Source organism: Morone saxatilis, unplaced genomic scaffold (assembly GCF_004916995.1).
Source record: "Morone saxatilis isolate NCDOM2014 unplaced genomic scaffold, NCSU_SB_2.0 Contig16, whole genome shotgun sequence".
In the NCBI taxonomy this organism is placed as follows: Eukaryota; Metazoa; Chordata; class Actinopteri; family Moronidae; genus Morone; species Morone saxatilis.
Genome location: NW_023339718.1, coordinates 14,561,831 through 14,580,401, shown reverse-complemented (window position 1 = coordinate 14,580,401; position 18,571 = coordinate 14,561,831). Strand labels below are relative to the sequence as shown.

The following is an 18,571-nucleotide window of genomic DNA, read 5'->3' as shown; positions in this document are numbered from 1 at the left end:
CTTGTCAATCCATGTGTTCAGCCAATGATGTATGTATGTGTTTGTCATCTTTTGGCATCCAGTGCCTTAAAGACGAGCCAAAGGTGTTATTTTTAATTTAAATGTTTCATCACATAAAAAAAGCGTTCAGTGGTGAAAGAAATACTCAGATCCTTTATAGATACCGATATAAGTAATATTTTAATTAAAGTTAAGTATCAAGAACTTGTGTAACTGATATATTATTAAACAATTAGATTGTTAAAGCTGATGCATCAGTTTATAAGAAGCATTTTAAGGTTGCAGGTTTATTTGTAGGTTGTTTTAACAACTTTATATAAAGTTAGGAAGTTAACTCTCTTCCCAGCCGACGGGTCAGGCCCCTCCACAGGGTCACAAGACAAATCTGAGGGGTCGTGAGATGATTGATAGGTGAGGAAAGAAGAAAAAACAAAGTTCGAACACGAAAATCTGTTAACTTGACGTTTTGTTATTAAAATAAAAGGAAACCATGTGAGAAGTTTAGAAGGTGAAATGTCTCTTTGAACTGCTAATAACTCACAGACATCTGAAATGTGACAGAAGACCACAAGAAGTTTTTATATATGAGGTCAGAAGCCAGTCAGCTTGGTTTAATGCATTCTGCAAGTTTGTTGTGTAAAATCTTAACCTAAAAAGTATAAAGCATAAAATACAAATACTAAACCAAAGTACCTCTGAACTGTTTTTAAGTATAGTGCTTAAACTACATTTTATGTTGCGTCTTTAAATGTAACAAGTAGGATTCTTACAATTGCCACACAAACAACACTTAGGTAGGTGAGTTTTTGCTGATTATACAAGTCCTCTCTACTTATGACAGGCCTACTATTGCACTACATTTATCATTTACTTTAATAACGATGTGTGGACACAGTGGCTGATTGCACAGCAAATATTATACAGGTTCACCTCAATAACGTCTGCTCATACAGACAAGATAGTCACAACATTCCATCTCTACATTGGAGAGGGATTGGTTGGTTGAAAGAAATACTGTCAGATGAAACGATGGAAATATTTGTTTTTGTAAAAGGAGCTCAAATTAATGCTGAAACACTTAAACATCGAGTTCAAGATGACCAAGGATAGTGCATTTTACTTAAACAGATATTTAGCTAATTAGCCAATTTAAGTGTAACATTTATCTTCATTACTTTAAAAGCAGTCGTTTAACAATCACAGGTTCTTACACTAAACACAATGCTACAGCCAGCAGCCAGTTAGCTTAGCTTAGCACAAAGAGTGGAAACCGGGGGAAATAGCTAGCCTGGCTCTGTCTGAAGGTAACAAAATCCAACTAATAAATAATGTTATTTTAGTGAGCTTTGGAGGTGCCGGTAGGATGATTTTTTTTAACTCTGGACTGAGTCAGACTAGAAAGCAAATAAATAGATTTCCCCAAATATTAAACTGCTCCTTTAATATTGGTGTTACTTCGCATATGTGACATGTTTTATATCACATTTATTATTTATTTTAGGTCATTTCAATAAATATTATAGGAGATATTTGTGGTGTAATTTTTATCTGAAAGATTTGAACATGTAGGCATGTTGTATGGCGGGCCAAGGACGGGTGTAATGGTTCAAAAAAGTTCTGGGAATGCTGGTCTAGACTGTAATGAAAAGGATGTGAAGGAGGTCAGTCACCATGTCGTCTGCTCTGGTTACTTCAGGAGTGTGTGCGTCAGTGTATGTGTGCGTAGAGGTGAACGAGGTACATTTCATGGCAGTCGATTGCTTCCAGATGTGACAGTGGTGTGTGTGTGTATGTGTGGGTGTGTCCGACTCATACATGATGTGGGCAGCAGAGCTTTTATGCTCTTTGAAATAAAAGCCCCCTTTTTTTTCCTTCTGTTTTCTTCCCAAAGCAGGCACACCCCACAACGATGCCACGTACGGGATGTTACAGGCCCACTCCACACCACAGGAGGGAGACAGAGGACTCAACTCAAAAAGGTTTATGATCCCTCTTGAAGTGAAGGAATCATCCTGGTCTTCTCAGCCATGATGGTGCTGATGCAAATGTTAGTGGAGATGTTAGAAGAAGAGTTTAAATCATTGTAGAGAGACATGAAAGTGTGGAGGGAGGGTGGGAGGTCAATCTGAATAGAAGAAAGGAACAGATGTCTGGAAAATGGTATTACAATAGCCCCCACGGCTAAACCCCCCCACCGTCAGACTTTCTCAGTGGCCAGCTGTCCCTTTCTCCCACACACACACACACACCAGACTAAATATAATCTTCTTCACACTTTTTTTGTTAGTTGAAAATTCAACATTATGCTCAATTCTCACATTACTAAGTGAAGCCAAAAAGTTGTGTCTTGTATAATCTTTTTCTTTCAGCCGCTCATCAAAGACATTTAATATCACATTTTGTTGCTGGAACCAGATGAGATTTAACATTAAGGGGCTTTTAAAAGCACAGAAGTGGAATATACAAATTAATACGGTTTAAATTTGTCTATAGACTCAAAACTAAACTAGATGAAAGCTATCGATTAGTATCACTGTTATATGACAGATGACTGGTGGAAGGATCATTCTCTTTATTTTGGGTTTATTTGCTAAAATTACTTAGATGGTTTTCTAAGGTACTTAAAGAAAGAGAACCAGATTCTGGTCATTCTTTTTTTGTATAGTCGTCAACAAGGCGTGGACCCAAAAAATGACATCCTTAGATCGGAAATCATCAGATTATCCATGTTATATATAATAGTAATAATATATAAACTTGATGCTCATTTAATCCTGAAACACAGAAACATGTTTCAGATATTTGGGAGCCTTCTCTCGACTACTTCCTGGAGGCCTGAACCCATTTTAATTTATCTGTTCCAATCCATTAATTCCAATAATTGTTGTTATTATGTGTTACAACTAATGAACAGACAGATCTACCTACACACACACACACACACACAAGAGGATAAAAGGTTGCAGTTGTACTATATATTGTATATAAAAGCTACACAGACATCGTGACTAAGTTGTTGTTGCAACCCGGCACTGTCCCTCTGGCGTCTTCCAGCTGATCAAACACAAGGAGAGAGAGAAGGTAGAGAGTGCAGCAGGTGCAGAGGGGCGTTAAGGAAAAGCCATGAGTCAGGATGACAGGAAGCAGAGCAGCAGACTGTTTACATGATCGTATAACTGTTTTTTTGGTCCTTTGTTCATTTTGTGTTCTTGCTTTTAGACATTTGTTGCATCTATTGTATCTCTGTGTTTTAATCTGTTGATTGTTTAGTCTTTAAAATGTCAAAAAACTATGAAAAATATTTATTAAATAAGCCCAAGATGACGTCTTCAAAGGGCTTATTTTATCTGACCGTCTAAATGTTTAATTTTCAAATACATAAAACAGAGAAAGAGCTGAAAATGTTCACAGAACCAGAGAATATTTGGTGACTTTCTGTCAATCAGTTTAACAAATAATTGACTTATCATTTCAGCACTGAATGCACTTTGTATCTACTGCTTTGATTACTTTCTTACTTGAACTGTTTTACTTTTAAACAAACCTCTAATCAGGTCTGCAGCGACTGCAGCGACTGTCTGCCATCTGGACAACAAAGTGTTTGAAGAGCTGTGGAAAATGTGCAGGATCCTCAAGTGGACAAAATGTGATTTCCGGCTTTGTGTTTCTAAGTTTTCCGTTGTTTTTGGCTCTTAACAAGAGATACAAGAAGAGACTTTGTCGCTGTTAGAGTATTATTTCAGTACATAAATGCACCGTGACTCTCTCTGTTAGTTTGTTGGTCAGTGAGTGAGTATGTTGGCGGGTTCTGCAGAGGCAGAGATCCAGAGATCAGCCACTCAATCAGCAGGCAGCACTCAGCTTCTTCCTCTCAGTCATACAAAGTTGTGGCCTTTAAGGAAATGACTCTCAAAAGGCCCCAGCAGTCAACAGCAGTGCCAGGGTACATTCAAAACACCAACAGCGTACCCATCATTCCCTGCTGCCAAAACACAGACAGACAGCGTCGGCTGAAGAAGACCTTTAAAAATCTCAATTGACCAAAAGACTCAATCACACATTTAACAGCTGACTTTTTAGATTAGATTAATACACACATGTGGAGTGGAGTATGGAGTAGACTTCACTTATATTTAATAAAAGCTGAGCTATTGGTGATACCAAACTAAGTGAAGCAGCAAATCCCCTCAGTGTATTGAGTTAGGGAAAGGTGCACTATATTGCTTATGAATTCATCTTGTTTGTCTTAAAGAGGAAAAGTTTGTGTTTAAATCTAACTTTAAAGATCTTTTAAGTGGAGAAAATAATCTTCAATGAAAATTTAAGTGGAATTTTCTCCATAATCACAGTGAAAGGGGAATTACTGGTGGTTACATGAAAAATGTACCCAACTTCAGGAATGAGAGCACAGAGAACACATTCTTTACTTTCCACCGCTGCTCCGACCAGTACAGACTCACAATGATCTTTAAATTCAGTCGTCACAGTGAAACCGTGGTAGTATCTGGTCCTAGAACAGTGTGGTGTGTCCCCGGCTTGTAGCAGCCAGGCGGCCTGTGATGCAGCAGTAAAGAGCGGTGACCTTTACTGATGACTTCGCTGCATCTCCCAGACGTCCAGCTGACACTTTCACACCATTAACCCTGACTGCCTCGCCTAATCTGTTGCCTGCCGACCAGTAACAGAGGGGGAGATAAGGGGAGACAGGAGGGGTGAGGGTGGGTGAGACAGGAGGAGAGGGGCATAAGAACAACATAAATGGACCCTCAGCTCCCCTCCCCCTTTTGTTTTTTTCTCTCCTTCGAGATGCAAAGCCTGCGTGCACTTGGCTCTTTAACATGCTAATCTGAAAGCATGTAATTGCTCAGGCAACAATAAAATAGCCTAACTGAGGGACACTTGGCTGTCACAGCACAGTTTGAACATCCGCCTGTTCAGTGACAAAGGACACTTTGCTATAACCTTAAAAACCTTAAAAACGTCCCTGAACATTTGCATTAAGCTAAATGTTGTCAGGTAAGAGGGAATAAGAACGAAAGGTTGGAAGTTGTGCAAAATAAAAATGGAGGACACAACTTTCGTTACTTAAACAGATAAATCAAACCAACAATAAACTGATTCTACTAACAAGTACTGACTAAGTATTGTCTGTGTGGTTATAACCTGATATATTTTATTCCATATATATTATTGTGCCATTCATTACCACGAACACAGTCCCACATACACCGTCCTGCTGTCGGAAATACTCACTAATACACAAAATGTAAATTAATCTTCAACTGAAAATAGTCCTAGTTTACCCCGGTTTGAGTGCCATGTGCTAAAAACTACAGGAAGTAGGAAACCAAGCTATGTATTTGTAGCATGTTTTAAAAGATGAATCCTCAAGTAGAGTAGTAGAAAGTAGAGAGGACTTCAGGCTGCGTAGGGCAGTCAGCAGGTATCAGGAGATGAACCGACGCCTTTTGACAAAAAGAAAAATATAGTTGACAAAACATTTTTTTAACTATCCATGATTCCAATGATCACTCAGACTTCTCATCTGTGTTGTCTTAAGTTGAACTCCACAGTTCATTTCTTAACCATGGAAACAGCAACTGAACAAACACAATATCAACTCAACTCAGTTTTTAGGTCGTCAAGAATGAGAAGTGTGAGCTCGAGGGTTCAGCTAATGTGGATGAGCGTAAAGTGTTTGAACATCTACAACTTCATCACAACTGAGCAAACTCAATATCCTGATGAAGACCATGTGACAAACGCTCAAGAGCACGTGAATAGGTAAACCTTGAGTTGAGACGTTTTTCTCAGCTGTTGTTTCACGATAAGAATAAAGTGTCAAGTGCAACAAAAATATTGAATAACACACCAACTGTCAGTGTTTCAGTGTTTTCTAGTTAAAATACACTTTGTATGTGATAGATTCAAGTAGATTTTTTTGGAGTTAATTACACCGAGAACAGTTATGAAATTATCCTAATTCTCTTAATTCATTTCATTGGATTACCGCTCAGACTCATGATCCCTATTTCCAAAGAACTTGTAATCTCAAACACATCGAGGCCGACAAAATCCTTAAAAAGATTTTTTCAAAGACTCTTGCTATGTGGGTCAGCCTCCAGTTACGTTCTGAAAGCTTCTTGAAACGCAGAGCCGAGGCATGACGAGCACGGCGGCGTTATGTATAAAACCAAAGGACTTAAAGAGGAAGAGGAGGTGAGCGGCTTCAGGTACAAGACAAACAAAAGCACCACACACACATGCTCTACTGGATCACAGGTATTACACGCGTGTTTGCAGCATGACAAAGTGAGAGTATGAACATGTCAAGACACTGCGGGGCAGAAACCCCTCAAACACCCGAACAAGAACATCAACTGTCACAGAGGAAAAACTTGTAGAGGTCTGAGAGACACACAAAGATGACAGAAGCTGCTACATAATGTTCAGGTATTATTCAAGTAGGTGAAATTTGGTGCAGACCTAAATGTTCCCTTCAAGTTCAATTGTTAGGACTTTAGTGATTGTCTGACATTACGTCTAGCGCCACCATGAGGTCAAAAGCATTTAGCTCAAGGTACCACTGAGCCACTTTCAAGCTCATCATATGGCTGCACTACACAGCTATCTGTCTTGTTATCAGGAGTTTTGAAGTCGTTGTGGTTTTCACACTACCTGACTGATCAGCAACGGGGTCACGCACTACAAGAGCACAGCGTTGCAGAGCCACTAGCGTATCTGTAGCTTCTTAGTCCGGCTTTGGTGCATTCATGTGTTCTTTACTGCGTCTCGAATGTGTGCTCTTACTGGAAAAGAGACTGAGTTTGAATATTTCCCTTTGTAAAATCAATAAAGAGTTCGAACAAGCCGATACAGAAAGTGTGATACTCTCAGACGGTGTGGTGTAAGATAAATTTTCCAACTTTAAAGCTACTTAAAGGAGACACAAAAGGCAAACACTGGACATGAATTCAGTAAATAGTTAATCAAAGAAGTTGTTGCACTCTCTCCTTCTCTTCTTACAACTCCTCTTTTCTGATGAAAGGCCGGAGCCACAGGGGGTTCAAATCCCAGTTTTAACACCCCACCCAACCCCCAGAGATACGCCTGTTCCTGGTCCGCAGCTGGTCCTCACCAGGAGCCGGTGAGGTCCCATCTGTGGCAGCGAGAGTGTGTGTGTGTGTGTGTGTGTATGTTTAAAGACAGTGAGGGGAGGGTTGAGTAATGGGAGAAGAGTAAAGCAATGGAGAGGAAAGTGTATCTGGAGCAAAGTGACACATCTGACCAAACATCTGTTCACTGCTCCAGGAAGTAACGTGACCACTGACCTGTTTCATTTTGACACTCAAGACGTCTCAGAAAGAGGTGACAACTCTCAACTGCTGAGTCATTAACAGTCAATTTACTGATCAAGTCTGCAGTTATAAATCTTTATAAATCAGTAATAATCACAAGTGTTTGACTTAGCAATTCATCTTTAAGTATAAATGTTAATAATAATAAAGTATTGTATAATCGTGAACGTTAATATGTTACTAATAAGATTTTGGTCTGGATGGTCTTCCAACTTTTCCAGGAGGACAAAGGTCAATTGGATTAAAAAGACAAAGAAAGTAACGAGCTGAAGGAGGATAAACAGCCAGAAATGATCCACAACCTGGCAACCCAAATGTTTTCCTTATTAATGACCTATTAGTGATCTATAAAGTGCCTAGTGTATTAATTTTAGAGAACAATTCACAGATGACCAATATGGGTAATGAAAATTGACCTTTTCTATTTGGGTTGTCACAGATTTTACACAGATGTGACTGTAAATGTTCTCAAAAGGCTGCTTTTAAATAAATAAATTGTTAAAAGCAAAACAAATAACTTCATTAAAGCATATTTATGGTAAATATTCTTATCGATTCTATTCCACATTGCTAAAAGAGCTACTTCTTCTCTCTTACTCTGTGCTGTTTGCCACAGTCTTATAAATCACATCGCCCTCTGCTGGACAAACTCTACAGTGACAACAATATGTCACTACAGGCATCTTTTATATCGGCACTTATCGGATAAGATACATGCCGATATTGATATCAATATGTCTGTGATAAGCCAATTTCAGTAGATAATGTACATGATTTATTAACCATTACTAATTACAACTCCTGAATCCTTTTATGGTGTCTACCTTTATAATCTGTACAACACATTTTCTTCTTAGATTCTCAATCCAACTTGGACAATCTGAGAACAACATCAGAGACAGTGAATCCTTCTTTCAAGTGAGAGATAAAAGTGACACATTTCCGTATAGAAATCAATTCACAAGCTATAACACAGCCCCTCTCTCAGTTTAATACACTCAGGGTTACTTTGTCTTGTGTGACCAGCAGCTTATGGAGGCTCTTATCTACTTGTGCTACTGTGACAATATGTAAACACACCATTATCCCACCAGAGTGACTGTTATTCAGCAAATGTAACATTGACTCACTATAAGTAAATAAAACGTGATATAAGTGTATTTGTGGCCGTGTTACATTCTGGTCTGTTGAGGCTTCATTCGGAGGAGAAACTTGTATTTGTGGCTCTTCTGAGATCTATTCTTTCTGCCTGTATGATTATATTTGTTTAATTATAATAAAGTTATTTATTTCTTAACTCTGAAACAGAAATCCAGTGTTGAACAGCTACTAATGGTCCACTGCTGCTGTTTCTAAGGTCAAAATTGAATTTATTACAGATTACTTACAGGTTGTAACACAACATGGACCCAAGGTGCTCAGAAAAAGGAACATTTTAACATCTATGTCAATTAAAAGCTCCAAACCAGCTTAGAATAGACTTTGTGGTCTTGAAAGTGACGTGACAACCACATTATTCTAGACGTGGTACGTACACATTGCTCCACGTATCTCAGCCAACTCTTAAATAAAACCTGTGATTGTGATTCTTTTTATTCGGTTTCTGATCTGTGATGAACAAATGTTCAGTGAATATCCACCCACACGCAGAATAATCAGCACACGGGATTGTGAGTAGGTCAGATGGTGTCGTCCACTCCTTCGTATCAGAGTGATGAAAACGGATTAAAAAAAGACTGTTGCCTGGCAACGTGAAATCACAGCAAAGGAAGTGACGGGGGATGTTTGGGGCGACGCGAGGGAGTGAGTCGTGGAAAGAGGAAGAGGAGAAGGGAGGGAAATGTTGTGAAAATATTGATCTAGGATTGATTATCGTTTATGATCTCAGTCAGATTTCTTTCCAGCTCCTCCTCCGCAGCCGGGATGAGATATTTTTCTCAAAGTGCCCAACAGGGTCAGAGGCAGTAGAGTGTGTGGGAGGGAAGAACTCACAAGGTGTAAAAGCTGTATAGTAGTATAGTATAGTATAGTAATCCAAATGCTGAGCATGAATCACTGCACGAGTGGATGGATATTTATAAGAGGAAGGCAGCAGCTGCTTCCACTGTAAGTTTAGGTCATTTTTTACTGTTACTGCACAAACTGGAGACACTACATCCCCGAGCTCACACTCAACAACAATCATACTAATCCAGGTTTTCTAGAAATCTACTCATATACCTCTGTGTGTGTGTGTGTGTGTGTGTGTGTGTGTGTGTGTGTTTGTGCTCACAATCATTTCAACTACTGGATTCTGTCCAACTGTGAATTTCTGGGAGAATGAAAATCTGTCTGCAACCTGACCAGCTTATATGTGCCAGCTGTGAGGGGGGTGGAGGACGACAGAGGGCAACCAGGAGACTAAATACTGGACAAATATGACGATGGGAACAAAAAAAAAAGAAGATAAATAGTACAGAGTGAACAGACAAGGGTGGATACTTCTAGTCCACCTCACCACAATAATGACTCATCAGTAATAAGGATTTAATATAATATACAATGTAATGATAATAATGTCTCATTCTGAGGCATCATGATGACCCAGAGGTTTGAGGTTTTGCACGATGAACACTTTTACTTTTGATTTAAGTACATTTTGACTGTTAATACATCTGAATACTATTACATAAGTATCATCATGAATGCAGGATTTGTAATAAGAGGTTTTTTTCTATTATGGTATTACTACTTTTACATTTTAGTAAATGCTCTCAGTTTATTTCACACATCGACTGTCATGTGCAAAGTTGAGAATATGAATGCAGGGTGAGGAACTCTACATTAGGTCTCTAAAACGAATGCAGCTCTGTAACAAAGTTTATAATGTTCAGTGCTGCTGATTGGTTAGTTATTTTGGTAGTTGTCTGTGGTGTTGTTCAGTTGTATTGTTATTTCTGAGAGGTGTTTCTTGTATTTAGTCTTTGCTTTAAATAAGAGTGGATTAACACCCATCAGTATAGTGCTATCCAATTCAACAACGCCACCAACTGCAGCTTTAAAAATGACCTCAAAACTAAATCCAAACCTCCTTGAAACAGTTTCAGCAAAGACTGAACATTATAACCTTCATGAAGGTAGGATGTATTGCAGCTGTTGTATAGAATAAATACAGTATATACATATAAAACCATTAGTGCTCATGTGTTGTAATAAAGTATTTCCTATTACAGCTATTGATGCATTTTCAGCTTGACTAAAGACTAGATATCTGCTGCTTGATGGACACTATTTTAAATCTGTTGACCAACCGGTTGGCTGTATCATCCAAGCACACTCAGCACGTGCAAATACACCTCTACTGTCATCAGATACTATAGAGGAAGAGGAGGAGGAGGAGGAGGAGGAGAAAACGGTCATCAGAGACGCGACCTCCCCTCCAGGCTCATGTGGCAGCTGTGTTTTTGAAGCTGAACAATGGTCAGGAAGGGTTCACTGAAGGCAGCAGGCTGTAATCGTGAGTCGTGCTGAACAATTCAGTCCATCAGTCGACCTAAATGATCCATAATCGGTAATAATTCTGCATAATAACTCTGCAAGGCATCGGCGGAGGAGAGGATGGAGAGGGAGGAGAGGGAGGATGCTGCCTTTTGAGTACCATGTTGGCTGCTCGCCTCTAGTGACGCCGGCCTGCTCCACATACGCGTCTAAAAATGAAACCGACCCCCCCTCCGCCCTCCTCCGCCTGTCAGTCTGCTGATCACACCACTGTGGTGGTATGGCTGCCCTCTGAGCATCTCGGGTTTATAAAACTGACAGACAAATGACGGAAGAAGAAAAAAAAAGGGTCAAATGTGAGATGTGAAACGTAAATATTGCTGCTGCAGCCTCGGTCGCCCAGTGCGAGGTTTTATTCCGACAACGCACCATGATGACAATGTGTTCTCAACAGCGCTTAAATAAAACAGCACACAAACGCATAAAAAGGATGTCTCTTACCTCCGCGCTATCCTCTATTGGCCATTATAGCATGGATGATGATGAGGAGGAGGAGGAGGAGGCGCAGGTGCAGGGATGCAGAGCGACGCCCAGGGAGACACAAACATGAAGCAATCATTGGATTGATCCTCAATAAATTATTGGCTCAGTCAATAAAATCCAGAAACCCGCGCTCACCTGTTTTAACCGGGATCCGGCTTTTGTACCTGATGTTGTTCGTCATGTTGACCGCTCTCCTCCCTCGATTTTACCGAAGCGACGGCTCACTGAAAGCGGCCCCCCTCGCCTCTGCCTCTCCTCCAAGCCCCGGACAGACAGCAGGAGGGCGGGCCTAGCTGACAGATGAAAGCTCCTCCTCCTCTTCCTCCTCCTCTTCCTCCTCACAGCCAGTCACACGGCAGTTATCTACAAGCAGGAGTCTATACAGGATGCCATGAGGGGGGTTAGGGTCCAAAACAACCTCACTGGCATCAATGGAGCTTTAACAGTCTCCAATATGGAGTCAGACAACGAGCAGTTGTTTGTATTTTTAATGTTTCTATTTTACTTTTTAACATCCAGAAGAACACAGAAGATTAAAGACATCTTGAATATCCCTCAAACTTGAAATGTGTAGAGTGCAAACTGAAGCTCTTACTTATAAATTAATGTGTACAATTAATGATAAATACTTTAGGAAGGATCTTATGAACAAGTCACAGTGAGCATGTGTCACACTGGTCCATTATCTACTGTTTACTTTCAATAAATGGCAATAAATCGTTTTAATGGAGCTTTTTAATGTTGCAGTTGTGTTAATGTTATAGCTCGATCCTCCAGTCTGTGGAGGACAACATAAAGTCATTACAAAGTAAACCCCAGAATCAACAAATTTCTCTAAACAAATTTTATTTCAGAGAGAAATACAACAAAAACAATGTTGACTAAAAACAAGTCTTTACTGACTTATGGTTAAGAAATAATAATAAGGTTTGTCTTGATAAGTTCAACAGACACATTTGCATATGGGAGCAAAAGACAGAGATACAAAATAATGCCACATGAATGACAGCACATTTAAAAGAAGAGTAGTGAAAGAAAATTAAAAGTTTAGTCTGCTGCTCACAGAAGGCCGGCGGGAGTTTGAACAAATAACAATTAAATATTATAGTATTTGATTTTTAAATGAGGAACCCCGAATACAGTATGATGAAAGACTACACATGTAGTGTACCGACAGATAAGTTTACACATTACATGGACACTTATTAAGTCACCGGACTGAATATATTGATTAGTTTTCAGTCTGTAGTTTGGCACTGACATTAAGATTGTGCAGCTCTTGATGAGAAATATAAAAATATTAACAACATGGCACTTTTATTCAACTGTAATCCTAAAAGGTTGTTTCTCTTTATAACCAAGTGCTATTAGTTCGACTACTTGCATATAGTAGCTTTTCACAAACAAACACCTAGAATTAAGTTTGTAGTGTTGGCTACACATTAAGGTTTCTAGTTTAACACAATTAAGGACAAATAACCTCACGTATCTTTCACTGTGGTGATATTTATATGTTATTGCATCATCAGACTGAAGCACTAAAAGGTCTGAAACCGTGCAGAGGTAAAGGTGATGAGACAGAAAACACGAGAAGCACAGTTTCTTTTAGCAAAATAAATGGAAAGTGGTGCCATCTGAAGCAAATATCTTTGTAAACATTAGTGTGATGGCAAAACATCTTAGTACCGTTGTCCCTGGCAGCTCTGTGGACCATTATTAAGATCAAAGAGAGAATAACGGATATGTCCATGATAATTATCCAGTATTTAAACATTTTCCTGCTTTTTAAAATGTTGCCCAATCTCACTCAGAAAACTCGTACACACGAAACAGGACAATCGGCGAGGATTTACACGTGGATTGTAAGAAGTCTTGACAAGATGTTGAAGAATAATAATAAAAAAAGATAAAACATCAGTGGTGAGCTCCTGAACAGCTGATGGATGGATGTTTGGAGGGAGGAAGAAGAAGTGGAGGTGTGCAGATGAGGATGATGTCATCCTGAATACCTGGACTCCTGGTGCATCTGCCAGGTGGCAGGGATGGATTCAGAGGAGGGCTAGTGTGTGTGTGTGTGTGTGTGTGTGCGTGTGTGTGTGTTGGGGGGCGGTTGGGATCACCATGCTTCCCTTCTGCTACGACTCTTTCACTCGTCCGATTTCATCTTCATCTGTGCCTGCATCTGAGCGATCATCTCCTGCATGCGTCTCAGCTTCAGAGAGAAGAAACATAAAATCACAATGATGTTTTTTTTATTCAAGTAAATCAAAAAGTTTTAATTTTCCTCATTAAATTAATCGACATATCTCAATTACACAGAGGAGTAAACTTTATATTAGTAGAGGAGAGATCTTTCCAGGGAGAAAATCACTGATATTTAGAATCACTCAGAAAAAAAAATAGAAGCATATCTGCTTAATTAAGTCTCTTTATAACCAGCAATTGATGATAATTTTAAGAGCTAATGTGTTTAAAAGTAAAACCGAAAGAAAACAGAAGATAGTAAATACGTATACAGTAACTTTGTTCCTGTTCTGTGAAAACCACGTCGCCAAAATTTCACCTCTCATGCAACAGCATTTTCCGATCCAGTGGGTTTATTTTTTACATTTTATCTTAAGAAATAGTAGAATTTTCTCCTGACATGATTCTTGTTCCTCCCTGCTGGTAAAATAGTTCACAAACTAGTTTTAGTCCTTCAACAGATAGAGTGAATATTGATTTACACTGGTCTAACTGATCAGGTCCTCAGGCTCTTAAAGGTTCAGTGTGCTTAAAAGTTGTATAACATGTCATCCAACCACAACCTGAATACAAACCACAATGACTGAACAAACTAAAACAAGAAGTACAATCTACAGAGAGACACTGGACACACAGTGGGTGACTGGCAGATGATCTCGAGTGCAAACACAACAAGGCAATGGATACTTACTTCACAGTGATTGCAATGGTCATTATTCAATCTAATGAGTTAATCAATAAGTTTTAATGTGTAATAATATAATGTATATTCATGTAAGCACAGCAGATGTAATAGCAGCTGAGGACAGTGTTTAAAAATGAATGAAACATAAAATCAATGTCAAACAATAAATGAATGTCGACAATGGGCCCATAAATAAATTAAGTCCTGAAGCTTTCTTTAACGTCTATCGCCATCTTGTGGCTGACAGTAGAAATGATTCATCAGACGTTTCTCTCACCAAAGCTATGCAGTCTTTTCTCTTTCTTCTGGTCATATGTGACCAGAATTAAATTACATTTATTTTTTGGCCTAACCCTGCATCCCTGTTATTCTTCATAGTTATTGAATTATATATGTATATATTGTATGTTTGTAATTTACATCTGCACAGGAAGACACATTTGCTGCTGTGCACTGACACAACTAATTCATTTTACACCGTCTCCATTTTCACTATAGTTGACCGAAAACTACTTAACCCTAAAGGAATAAAAGTTTACTCATCAGCTTCATCCGAGGAATTTATGAGGAAAGTAGGGAGCTGTAAAATAAAGTTAAAGTTACCTTTTCATGTGTAAGTCTCAGTATAGAAACATCATTTACTGTAATATTTCCTCCTATCCAAAACCCTGACAGCGCGTAAACAAACGGACCACTGTCTCTGCAGCTTTGTGTGTCGGGCTCTTCACATTACTGAGGTCATTCCCACCATAAAACTGGGCCAGGACATCCAGGCAGGAAGTGATCCTGCCTGGGCACATTGTTTACAAACAGCTTTGATTGCAGCCCACTACGCTGCACTGCAGCTGCAAAAACAGGCCAATCAAGAGCAATCAGGAAACAGGTTATAGCCCGATTACGTGCAGCCTCCATGGACCAAACGGTAAACAATACATATGGAAGATACTGCGGTGAAAATAAATAAGAGGTTTTTTTCTCTTTCTAAACTATAATGACACTGAAGAACTGACAGGTTTCCTGGTTCGACCCCGACGTCTTGTAGCTGTAATGCCGTATGTACAAAAAAAAGATGACAAGGCAGGTTTTTCTACACAGTCAGGGTGAGTCTACATTTAGTCTCCTCCACTACAGGCAGCACTCAGGGCACATGGTGATCAGGATCAGGGTCCTTGTGTGTTTTTAAAGGCTAGGCGTGTGTCTGACAATACAATACAATGTGCAACACACCCATATGTACACTGAAGGAGTGCTTAAGCTCTGGTGAAGCTAATATGAGGCTTCAGCAGTCTGTGTTAGTCAAATTAAATTGATACCTTTGTCGTGGTAATACACAGATACAGTTCATTACACAGGGATTGAAAGGACCAAACAGTACCAGTGGTTTATTATCTGCTTACACCTTCCATTAGAGCCCGTCACTTCCCAAAGCACGCTGCCATATTTCACCTTTCCAAATATTGAATATATTTTACCTTTTGTGAAGTGAATTGGAATTTTCGAGATTCTAAAACACACGTCCACATTTATAACTTAACTTAAATATATATATAAAAAATGTTTTATCCTGGGACTATTGTTTATGGTGGAGATCTACTTTTCCTGTGTTGTCAGTGTAAATTGTACTAAAACCAGGTGCAGATGTTTGTCTCTCTATGATGCATTAGCTAAGTATTGAATTAAGTTAATTTTGACTGTGTGCTAAAATGAACTGAAACCCATGGAAGACTGAAAACTTACAGCACTATTTGCATGAATTACTAAATGGTTGTCAGTAGTGTGAGTTGTAAGCACACCAGCCAAAGCACTGGTGTGGCCCTTTAAGTGCCATTTCCTCGTATAAAAAAAGTTAATTGTGTACTAAAAACACTGTAACTCAAACTGCTGAGGCTTCAGATTTGCTACAACTGAGTTTTTTTTTTGCACAGAACAATGGACGGACCGGAGATTTTATCCCCCATTTCCTACAGTAGAGCTGCACTGGGAAGTGGACATTTCACAGCCAGTAAGGAGAGGAGGAATAATTACAGCAACTAATAACTCTCATACATACATAGGCCATTTGAGTATTAAATCAAAATGAACTAAAAAAAAATCTGAACCTCTCTTTTTATCTGTTTTTGGAACCTGTATTTACAGCTATTACCTTGTTATTGGATCGACTGATTGATTCAAATTTTAGCACAAAGTGAGACAAGAAAAAGCGCGTTTGCTTGCAGTTGTGTGTATGTTCTTACCTCGGCCTCTTTCTGTAACAGGATCTGGTCCTTATCCATCTCTTCCTCATCCACAGCCCTGCAGAGGAACACAATGTTAGTTTAAAAAACTTGCTCGAAATAAATCAGCTCATCTGCTGCTGAGGTGATATAAACCAGTGTCTCACCTGCCCTCTCTCTTCAGTCTTTCAGAGCGGAAGTTCTCATAATGCAGATCCTGAGTCACCTCCTGGAGGTCTTGCATGTGGGTCCTGCAACAAACAGACATGCAATCCTTTTTTTCACACACTGGGAGGCAGCAGAGCTTCACTGCAAACCTTTTATTTAGTGGACTTTCAAAACCAGCTTAATGAGAAGGGAGTCAAGGTTTTAAAAGACTTTCCTTTTGAAAATGTTAATACTTAAAGGCGTTTTTATTGCCAGGGAGACTCACACAAGCATGGTGCGTAGTTTGAGGAAGTCATTGTGCTCGGGGTTCTCCACTTCGACAACTCCCCAGGGGTAGAGACGACCACGGATCTTCTTCCCCTTCACCTCAATCAGCTGGTTGGAGCCAATCACAGCAAAAGGGATGCTCGCCTGGGAAAGGAAGACAAAGGTCAGTGGGTCCCCTGAGAAAAAGTCAGTAGAAGGAGATATGGAAAATAAAGCTATCAGGGGAGACGGGATGAAGTGAAAGAGAATGGTATCTGTTGTGACAGACATCAGCTGTGAGTCCCTCTCTCACCTTCAGGACTCTGGTCTGTTCCTTGAACTCCTCGTCCTCGTCAGAGTCGGCGTCAGGTAGCTGATAAATTTTGATCCCGTGCTCCGCAATTTCATCCAGGATCTGACAGGTGGAAACAAGAGAAACACAGCATGAGCCGGCAGGACCGTGACCTCATCGTGACCTCCTGACATGTCCCACTGCACAGGGAAAACTGGACTCTTGAACCCTGCAGAGGTGTCACTGCAGACACTACCAGGGGGTCAGCGGGACTTTCTACTGTCAGTCTGTACTCAAACAGTCCAGAAACCAGAGATCATCATTTAAAGGCAGTAAAACAGTAAACTGTCACTAATACTAAGGATCATTTCCTTCACAATGTCTTCCAATAAAAAAATGTCTCCATTTGTAAAACTTTTTTTACCCTTATCATTTTGTATTCATGCAGAACTTTTGTGTAAAGTTGTTGCTCATAACGTAAATAGCGTAAAGTTAATTATCCATTTGTTCTTCTGCTTGTAGTTTACTTGTATTGCACTTCAATAAAAGTCTGACAATATAACCTGAAGCTAATCTCAATTAAAGCTACATCTCATTACTGCAAAAGTTGATTCCAGCATGACACAGACTTCTGTAATTTATATAAATACTAAATAACAGCTGCAGCTCTGACCCAAAAACAGAAAGTAAGAGAGCTCTATAGACTAATAGGAGGGTGTGAGTGAGTACTTGTTGTTGCAGCAACACATTTAATTAAAGCCCCCCGTGGAGGAAAAGAGGGGTGAGACAGAAAGGGTAGACAGGTGAAAAATAATAATGGTCTGTGTGTGTATTTAAGTCCTGAAACAAAGTTCTCACCCTCCTTTCTTCACGACCGGTGGAGAAACAAGTTAAAACAAAGAAGCTTTCTTCTCTGCTACCTCAGGGACAGATGTCAGTATTTATTATTCCAAACATCAAAGCTGCATTTGTCTTTTGTTTTCCAGAGAGCAGATTTTTTAAATCCACAATGTAGTCTTATGTAATGGAGCCAAAAAATGTCAAGTGTTGTTTCCTGACTTTTTGGTGACTTTCATGTACTGTATAACAGGACAGTGGTCAGTCAGCCAGGAGCCTGGGAAGTGAGCACAGGTTTTCCTACTGAGCGCAACTCCTGTTTGAGCCGTTGTTATGGCTGACGCTTGTTTTCTCAGTGAGCTCTGTGCGCAGTGTGTGCGAGAGATAGTGTGTGTGCGAGGAGAGTCGGGTATTGTTGTGGGGCAGATCTAAAAACAAACAAGGCTTTGCAGGACTCAGAGGAGAGCGTGACATAGGACCAGAGCCTCTTTTTCCTCCATTTACTCAC

General features: G+C 39.6%; 2 protein-coding genes across 5 annotated transcripts in view; both read right to left on the bottom strand.

Annotated features, from left to right (window-relative positions):
* sept5a (septin 5a) overlaps positions 1–11,627 on the bottom strand; it is a 20,937-nt gene extending 9,310 nt beyond the window's left edge. Inside the window, exons 1-2 of the mRNA XM_035658823.1 lie at positions 11,514–11,627; positions 11,337–11,350 (exon numbers count right to left, since the gene is read on the bottom strand). Coding sequence (XP_035514716.1) covers positions 11,337–11,350; positions 11,514–11,559 — 60 coding nt within the window. The 5' untranslated portion in view covers positions 11,560–11,627. The remainder of the gene's footprint in view (positions 1–11,336; positions 11,351–11,513) is intronic.
* A 580-nt stretch (positions 11,628–12,207) lies between these two features.
* zgc:63587 (uncharacterized protein LOC393431 homolog) overlaps positions 12,208–18,571 on the bottom strand; it is a 23,072-nt gene continuing 16,708 nt past the window's right edge. For all 4 annotated transcript variants that reach the window (XM_035658367.1, XM_035658366.1, XM_035658370.1 and 1 more), the window contains exons 8-12: positions 17,248–17,349; positions 16,954–17,099; positions 16,688–16,771; positions 16,542–16,599; positions 12,208–13,590 (exon numbers count right to left, since the gene is read on the bottom strand). In XM_035658367.1, the coding sequence (XP_035514260.1) occupies positions 13,525–13,590; positions 16,542–16,599; positions 16,688–16,771; positions 16,954–17,099; positions 17,248–17,349 (456 nt within the window). In that variant the 3' untranslated portion in view covers positions 12,208–13,524. The remainder of the gene's footprint in view (positions 13,591–16,541; positions 16,600–16,687; positions 16,772–16,953; positions 17,100–17,247; positions 17,350–18,571) is intronic.